General features: G+C 30.2%; 1 protein-coding gene across 1 annotated transcript in view; it reads right to left on the bottom strand.

Annotated features, from left to right (window-relative positions):
* Positions 1 to 1,013: 1,013 nt before the first annotated feature.
* Positions 1,014 to 9,666, bottom strand: part of Six4 (homeobox protein six4) — a 14,695-nt gene continuing 6,042 nt past the window's right edge. The window contains exons 4-5 of the mRNA XM_018521334.1: positions 1,786 to 2,105; positions 1,014 to 1,447 (exon numbers count right to left, since the gene is read on the bottom strand). Of these exons, the coding sequence (XP_018376836.1) occupies positions 1,278 to 1,447; positions 1,786 to 2,105 (490 nt within the window). The 3' untranslated portion in view covers positions 1,014 to 1,277. The remainder of the gene's footprint in view (positions 1,448 to 1,785; positions 2,106 to 9,666) is intronic.

Here is a 9,666-nt window from a genome sequence, read left to right as displayed (position 1 = left end):
CATTTATATTTTATAATTAATTATATTATATAGTTTGCATTGAGAGAAAGTCATTAATCTGCGACTAACGCAAGAAAGAAATATACTAAAAACAATTAGCTTTACTAAAATTCTTACAATTATGTCTTTGGATTTATAAGCAAAAAAATTAATTTTATATTTTAATTTAATTTTTAATTTTATTATTTTGTAAAGCACAATTTTTTCATATGAATATGAAATGTTCAAATATATAAATAAACCAAATAGTGATATTTCCGTGAGAAAAATTTCGATAAAAGCTGGAGCACACTTTGAAGAATAGTACGCAAGATACAATTAGTTTTTCAACTCCACAGTCAAGTCTTTTATATTTATATTTTCGTCTTCACATTAACTCGCTCATTCCACGACTTCGTGATAAGCATTCAGTTGAATTCAAAAATTTGCATATAAACTGGTCTTATTACATAGGTTTCACGGTAATTTTTATATTCAAAAAGATATATTAGAGCTGATACTAAAAGTAAGAAACAATGATAGATAATATAAACATTGATTTACATTTTATTTCACAGCTATGATTGTATAATTATGATATATATAGTTAATATATTAATATTGTTAATAATAACAACATTAATATTACAAAATTATTAATAACTAATAGATCAAAATTATCGTATCAATCAAAATTAATAAAAAAATTTCAGATCCCTCATTTCACATATATTTAATATAAATTATTTATTGTTTCTTATTTTATCACATGTACGTATAAAATGTACATGCAAATATATATAAATTGATTGAAAAGATTATCTAAAAAATCACCGTGTAAACCACCTTTTAAAAAATTTATTTAATATCAGCGTTTCTTAAAACGAAACTCTCCGATGGAATTAAAAAGCTATTCGCGTTTAAATTTAGCATCAGACTATCCCGAGATATATATAATTATTAACATTTTATATACTAATATATATAAATTATATATAAAATATGTTCATTTTTATATAACATTTTTTCCCGGGATATCGTTCACATAAAACGTGTAAAAACAACTTTCGCTACCTTTTTAAGTAAACATTTTTCGAGAATAAGGAATTAGAAACGATTGTTCCACCTCCTTTGTAAAACAACAATTTCATCAATATCCATGTCGTTCTTTATTGCGTGCGATTAAAATCGAGACGAGAGAAGAAGCAGAAGGATCAGGCGAAGGCGTGTATACGAGCTATCACGTCGTCGTTACCGTGAAGACTTTGATTACTTCGGTCGTCTTCATAATCCGTTAGTCACATGGAAGGCGGGGGCAGCATAATCTCATAGCCGGCTGGCACGCTCTGCTGATGATGGTGATGATGATGGGAGCTGGACATCATCTGATGATGAGTCTGTTGGTAATACTGGTGGTGCATACTGGAATGGCTGGAGTAATAAACTGAGCTCTGCTCCACGTCTTTACCTTACGAATTAAAAATATTGAAAATTAGAATAATAAAAATAAAAAACGGGATAATTTAAATTCAGGAATTCGTATATGTTAACATTATTAATTGCAAATAACATTATGCAAAATATAAATATATTTCTTTCATAAAATATAATTCTCTTTTTTTATATATCTCTGTAGATTAGATAAAGTTAAAGAATTAGGAATTAAGAAATTAAGTTTTATATAAATGTCTTAAGTTGATATTACATTATGCAAAATTAAATCAAAAATATATAAACACATAAATTTTTTTATATAAGCGTTCAAGATTTCCCCATTTAGTATTCTCTGAATATTTAATAATTTACCTGTGTCGTATACACTGCGTCCATACAAAGCCTTAACGTCGTTCATAGGACTCAATCCGCCATTATGAGAATGTGAGGTATGAACGGACGATGGGGTAACAGGAGTGGCATAGCCATGATGAGGACCCATGGGACTCATGCCCATCGGGCTGCATGGATTCATAGTGACTGGTGACATACCCATAGTTGATAGAGGTGACATTGCGAGACTCGGACTATCGGAATCGATACTCTGCAAAGATTGAATACTACCGCCGTTGCTCACTGAACTGCTAATTGTACTGTTAGTCGTGCCTTGACAATTTAGTGGTAGCATATCCCTGTAAATAAATTATATTTCATAATATTAAAAGATATTTAACAAAAACTTTAAAAAAATATTTTGTTTTGCACATATTATATAAATTCTTAGTTAAATAAATCTATCTTGTAATTTGTCTTATAATTCACAAATGTATAAATTAATGTCAGATTGATGTTTCAATATCCAACTTAATTATAGCCCAGATAGCACAATGAATTCGCAAAGTATTCTTCAAGTTTTCTCCTTTTCTGAATTGTAATTCCTTAGGAATTCATACAAGAATACAATAAGAATACTTTAAGAAGTTTCATGCACCATATTTCGAATTTCTGAAAGCTTCTTAAAGTATTCATATAGTGTTCTCTTTATATCAACAGATATACCTTATGAATTCAAGAAGAAGTGCTTAGAATAAGCACATAGGGTTAAAAATATTCAGTAAGGTCCAGTTTCACAACTCACGGTTAACTCTTAACCGAGGTTCAACTTATTTCTCACCTCTTCTAATTCTAGAATTAGAGAGAGATAATAAATAAGTTGAATCTCAGTTAACTGTGAGTTGTAAAATTGGGCCTAAATCTCAAAATTTGTTCGCGTTGCATACTCCATATGCATGAACCATGTTATTGGCTCTCGCAGCTAGCCCGGCCACGATTTGGCCATAAACTGATTCCAAAATGCAGGTAACAAGTCCAAAAATAAGGAAACAAATACAAAAAAGCTCGACAACTTAACAAAAATTAAGGATGATTCAAGACCCAAGCCGAGACGAAACACGTCCGTTCCGGCGTACACGCTTGGAGAATTTTGTGTCTGGCCACGCTTGCGTGTACTTGCAATTCCTCATGAATTCTCAGAGTACTCAAAGTACTAAATAGTGAAGTATTCATTGTAATGAATTTCTGAAGAATACTTCAAGATAAATTAATTGTGGTTGATTTTTCAAGAATTCTTTAGATATTCATTTTTCTAATTCTGTATATCTTCTTTAAAATGAATTCTCTATGAACTCCAATTCACTTCCGTGCTATCTGGGTAGAAATTTGTTTCTGATTTTTACATAAATTATTGGAAATTTTTAGATGTATATATGAAACTGCAAAATATATTTTTTTTTTTATAAAGGAATGATTTTTAATACATTTAACACTACTTATATCGTTTATCGGTGATTGATATTAAAAGATCAATAAAAATGCATAATTAGTAAAAAATAACATTCGTAATTTTGTAAATATAATCAATATTAAAATAATAATCTAAAATAATAAACATACTATACAGAGTTAGGAAATAATGCGTCACTTGTAACGCGATTATCGTTACTTTTTTTCTGTCTGTGATATAAACGGTAATTGTTGTTATATTCTTACCGGATTCAGCTGTTACTTTTTTTGTTACTTTAATATTCTCTATTATCTTTATATCGATAAATTATTCGCATTTTTTTGATTGAATAAAAATATTTTATTTAAGTAGGAATTTAAGTATTGAAAAATATTTTGTACTTAACATCTTAAGCTGCATTTCGGTAGTCACTGCCAATACTGAAAATAGTATATGTTTATATAGCTATAAATTTTCACAAAACACAACTATACTAGCAGTAAATATTGAAATGCATTATTAATAATGATATTGTTGATAATAATGTTCAATAATTTACTTGTATAAAAACATTGTTTAATTTCAATTTTTAATAAAATTTGTGAATTACAATCTTTAGAAATCTAAAATCCTAAAGAAAAATATATGTTAAAAAAAATATTAACGTAAAGCATTATAGAAGATTTATTAGATAAGTTTGATATAAAGGAAAGTTTCTTACGACATATATGGAAACTAGTTTAGAGTTTTAAAATATAGTTTTAATTATTACATTTAATATTAATTAAGTAATGTAACTTTAAAATCTAATATCATGCTTTAATATTACAAAAGAAAAAGTAACAAAAAAAGTAACGAATCATTACTTTCTAACAATAAGTAACAGTGACGAATCACTTACTTATGTCTGTGACTAAATAAATCGTTAAAAAAATGCGGGAGCAGAAGTTCGTTAAGGGGATTTTTGGCAGTGGTCAACCATACATAAATAAAATTAATTATTTAAAAAGAAAAGAAACCCAAAAAATGACGAAAAATAAATACACAATAGTTGACCCTCATAATGAAAGAACCCTTCATAAAACTTTTTTTACGACTATATGAAAACATTCCGTATGGATTTTCGAAAGTACATGTGGATATACTGATGAATGCTTTCTCTACAAGCTTCAGTGATCAACACAGTGATCATCTTATTTTTGACAAGGATGTATCATAATACAATATGTGTGTTTCCTTTTAAAAAGCATTCATTGTCTTAGAAGCGTAAAAAGGCAGAAAACAGGTAGACTTTTAAATGACTTCCAAAAAAGCTAGGATAGGTTAATATATACACAGTGTCACATTATTCTTTACACATTATTATTTAAATTTTATTATGATTAAATGTATAAACAACTTGCGTTTGACTCCTATGGCCTTGATTAATTTTCTTATTTAGATTTGAATCAAAGGAGTTTTTTAATATTTAATATTTTAGGTTAAATTATTGCATTTTATCTTTATCATCTGTATAGTATTTCGCTGAATACTCAAACTCTGAGTTTAGAATTTTTATTTTGAACTCAGATTAACGACATGCCATTACATTATTACATCAAAACATGAATATAATAAATTCTGCAAGATATGAATTCGTGAGAGAATAACAGATAAATAAAAATTAAAATATCTTTAAGAGTTCTTTAAGAAACATCTTTAAAATATTTCGTAAAGAGTTCTGAAAGCTGCCTTAAAGTTGTCTTATGCACCGATTTTATCTGTTTATTCGACAATCTTTAGAAATTAATATCTCATTAACTATTACGAAAATGGTTGAGGACTTTTCGACTGAGAGCTTAGTCGGTCTATCTGCCCACAAGCAGAGTATCAAAAAGTTTAAAACATTTTGTATACATTTAGGCGCGAAACATATACATATATGCTCTCTTTTCGAAAATTTTCGTCTCCTCATACAAAGATTTTTAAACTCAACAGAAGGAGAAGCACAAAGGTCCCGATACGGAGGTCCCACTTATTCTGTTGGGTATTGTTCTACGGTGTTGCCGCCGTGAAAATAAACCGCGAAAGCTATATGTGAGAGCGCGTGTTCATGTGAGACATACACATAGTCCATGTACGTGATGTGCGTTGACCGCTCCACCCATGGTTTGGACGTTTGGTTGTGCACGGAACACTCTCTCCCTACACCGTGTTCTCTGTCTAACACGAACGTCGGACCGTGCATTTTTATAGTCTTGCCTCAAGGTCCGGATTTAAAGGAATACGCCCTACATGTACCCCAACGCTCTACATCTTGGGTTGGGTCCCTTTCTCCATCCTGACGAATGGGAGTCTGGACCATGGGATGGATGGAAGAGAGGGAGATTTTAGGACTTGTTTAGAGAGTTTGCCGATAATATTTCGAGGAGATTATTAACGTCGCTTATACGTTACGAAGTAATAGACGAGCGCATAACTCGGAAGACTTGAACATTTTGTGTGATTACTCTCACCTAAAAATTAGAAATCTAATTTCTAAGTGAATTATAGAAAAGTTTTAGGAATGTATAAGAGGTCAAATCGAATTCTGTGGATAAAGCAATTTTGTATTAGAGTGACACTTAAAACTCCATATTAAACTGTGATTATGGCAAATATGAGTATTTAGTGCTAACTGCAATGTGTTTTTTCACAGTTCTCTTGGTAGCGACTATTCTTCGATCTAACGAGGAAGAAGGCGCGTCCTCGTTGTTGCGTGGCACACGCGAAGATAAATCGAGGTAGCGGCGGAGGGCCGGCCGTGGCCTTTATGTAGTAAACTATTGGTAGTGCGAACAGCTCAATGGTGAAACGGGAGATGTAACCGAAGCTGCGTCATAAAACGGTAATGGGGCGTCGCGTTTCCTTTTCCTAGGGCCTTCGGCGAAAGGCAGGAGAACGTTAAGGACAAGAAAAGGGGAGGAAGTTCAACTTGGTCTTCTGCCACCAAGAAAAGAATTGTTTTCTTGAAAGCAAGGAAGAGGAAAGCTGAATGTCGAGAATATTATCAAACGATCTCACTTGAATTTAAAAATGTGTATGATTTAGCGTGATAAGAATTGAAAATAGTGTTACATTAAAAATATTTTCTATATTTAATATTTTCTTTATAACAAAAAAATCCAAAAAACCTGGGCGAATGAGATTCAACGTGGTAGTTAATACGCAAAATGTAATCTTAAATCTTTATTCCAAAAAATAATACGTTTCGGTTCACTTTGAAACCATCCTCAGCAATACAATTTCAAAATATAACTCCCTTCATATCAAGGAAAAAATCACCATCAGATTTACAGATTTGGTGTTGTAAAATCATTTTTTTTTTATATTTTCTTAGCTGACAAAATTTTTTTTTTTTTTAAGATCGCAGATATTGATAAGTGTAGACTAGTAAATAAAATTTAAATGAAGAAAATTATATTAGTTTCGCTTACATTCCTATCTTCTTTCCTAGCATTGCGCCGGAAATCGATTTTCAAAAGAAAAAAGGAAAGATAATGGAAATATCGACAGAGAGTAATTTAATGTTTTCTGTAAAAAAAAAGGTCATTATATATAATTAAGATTACGGTCCATTTGGTGGTATGAATGCTTCGAAGCATTTTTGGATTGGTCAGTTAGTAAAATTCTTTCTTCCTATTGGACAATCCGATTGGTTGCGAAGCATTTGTAGCATCAAATAGACCCCTGAGTTTGTTACCAGATACCTTTCTTCAAACTGTAAGACACTCAATTTCCTTATGTCATTCGTTTGTTTGCAGCTTTTTTTGTGTTATTCGATTGTTCGCAGCCTTTTACTTCGTAATCTATTGTTTTCTTAAGACCTCCCCCCAAGAGCTTGCCATAATTTCAGCACAGCTTCTGGTAAGTCTTTCAAATTTGAAGTAACCAAATAAAGATTTTTCCGCCTGAGTTGAAATTTATTCAAACAGCTGAAATCTCTCTTTCTCTCTTTAACAGAAAATCGGAGGTGGTCAAAAGTTCTACAAAAGTAAGTCTACAGAAATAAGAATGAAAAGTAATAATGCTTATTAAATCACGTCTAAAATTCTTAAATTAACAGATCGTTTTTTATTTTGCCTTATTTTCAAAATCTAGATGTTCGGTGGAAAAAGTCTTTGGCTAGATGAATTGTTCATATTTTATTTCAAAAACCGAAGGAATTTTGACTAGTATTGTATGTAAGAATACCATACATCCAATGTAACTCTTAGATAATTAAAAATTATCTAGGTGAAGATAAAATAAATTACACGTAAATATATCTTACTTTAGATAAGATACAAAGATAATTCCATTTCTAATTTATTTAGATAAAAGGTGAAATTACAAGTTTTATTTGGATAATTTTAGGACAATATTGCTTTCAAGCAAAACAATTTAGAGTATATAGAAACAACATATATGTTCATATTTTCAATTACAGTATAAATCTTTATTTCTTAAAAATTAGAATTAACAAAATTTTTCATCTGACAAACGATTGCGTGGTACATACACATATATGTATCTGTTGTCCAAACGCTTCACTGCAGCACGGTTTGTATACATACAGGGTATCCAATACTAACCGCATAATCTCTCGTGAACAGGTATAAGAGCGGACTAAACTGAGTCGAAAAGTCCTTTACTATTTTACAATTTTCGCAATTTTTTTTAGTTATCCAATGAGCAGAATATCTAAAATCGACGCACAAGACAAGTTTAAGACATCTTTAAGAGTTCTTTAAGAAACATCTATAAGATGTTTTATAAAAAACTCCGAAAAATATCTTATAGGGATTCTACAATGAGTCGGGGTAGTCGGTAATCAAGAAGTCTTAACCAGTATGAACCTTAGTTATACAAGTTGGTTATTGGCCAACTTTACCGATTAAGACATAGAACCCCTTAAGACTTCCGACTACTGACTTATTGTAGAACCCCGGTTACAGTTTGCCTTAATCCTTCGTGGTCACATCTCCTGAGAATTTTATGTTAGTCACACCGGAGGGTAAAATATCTCCAACATTTTTATTGATTAAACTTCGGATAGATGACAGTGTAAGTCCCGTTTTAAAAAAAGATCTTAGAAATATAAAGCCTCACACTTTTTTAAGTCCCCAAGTGACCATGAAGAATTAAGCATCGATTATTCACTTATTTAGCAATATTTAGAAATTAATATCTCTTTAACTATTGCAAAGTTGCAAAATGGTGGAAACTTTTTAACTCAATTTAGTCCATTCTATCTGCCCGCAAGAGATTATACGGTCATTACCGGACACCTTGTATATCTGTTGTCCAATTAAACGCCCCAGTCAGAAATAATAATGGATGTCGATTGGACGTCGGAAGCATCAAATCGATGTCGATTCGATGTCGATTCCATTATCATTTCTGACTGGGGCTTCAATAGTAAAATAAGTATATTATAATTGTAGAAAATCTTTTTAACATGTGGATAAAAAGTAAGAATCTAATTCTTTGGATTAAAATTTTTAATACATAGAAGTACTTCATAATATTGAAAATTCTTTCTTTTTTAAATGATATAGATAAAAGGAAAAAATAGGCGATAACACTGACGCACATCAAGCCAATGCTCAGAAATACAAGTTCTGGGCAATATTAACCTAACATTAAACATAAATATTCGGTTTATAAAATAAGAGATGTTTTAAAATCCTACACTGGGGAGTGTACACTAAACTCTTGCTACACATTAAGATGATTTAAAAAAGATATAACATTCTTTTATCTAAGATGAAGATGGAGGTAAAATATATTCTAATAATCTAGATAACAATAAGATAAAGCAATTTCTTCATCTAGATAATTATTTAAATCACTGAGTATATCATTAAAAAAATAATAGAATATAGGAAACGCACTTTAATTATTACCTATTGAATATATATTTATTTAAAGAATTACTAAACTCTAGCTGAAGGAGTTATTTCACTTGTGCAAATCGAAGATACTATAAATACTGTTTTGTACAAAAATATCTTAAAAACTGATTTGTAATACACGTTAAAAAAAAATGCCGCAGAATTGAATACTTTAGCACAATAATAATCTTAAATATGCTTCAAAGGTAATCAAAGAATGGTTGTTTTCAAATAATATGAAAGTCTCAGGTTGATATTATAGTGTCTTATTTTAAGATCGTCTTAAGTAATGGCAGATATTAATTGTCATAGATAACATAAATACTAAATGTCAAGACACTGCTTTGTGATTGGCTTATGACATCTTAAGAATGAATAATCTTAAGCATTTTTGGAGAGAATTCAAGCGTCGAATTAGCAAATATATAGATTCAAATAAGACTAAATTATTACACGTTTTAACGGAAGAATGGAATCACATAGCCCAGACAGCACAGAATATTTATAATAAATATTCATAAATATTTATTATTATTTTTTGAAAAAATATAAATATTTTATACAATATTTATGATA

This window comes from Trachymyrmex cornetzi, unplaced genomic scaffold (assembly GCF_001594075.2).
Source record: "Trachymyrmex cornetzi isolate Tcor2-1 unplaced genomic scaffold, Tcor1.1 scaffold99, whole genome shotgun sequence".
Classification (NCBI taxonomy): domain Eukaryota; kingdom Metazoa; phylum Arthropoda; class Insecta; order Hymenoptera; family Formicidae; genus Trachymyrmex; species Trachymyrmex cornetzi.
The sequence above is the reverse complement of the archived record's forward strand: the minus strand, read 5'-3'. Positions and strand labels throughout refer to the sequence as shown.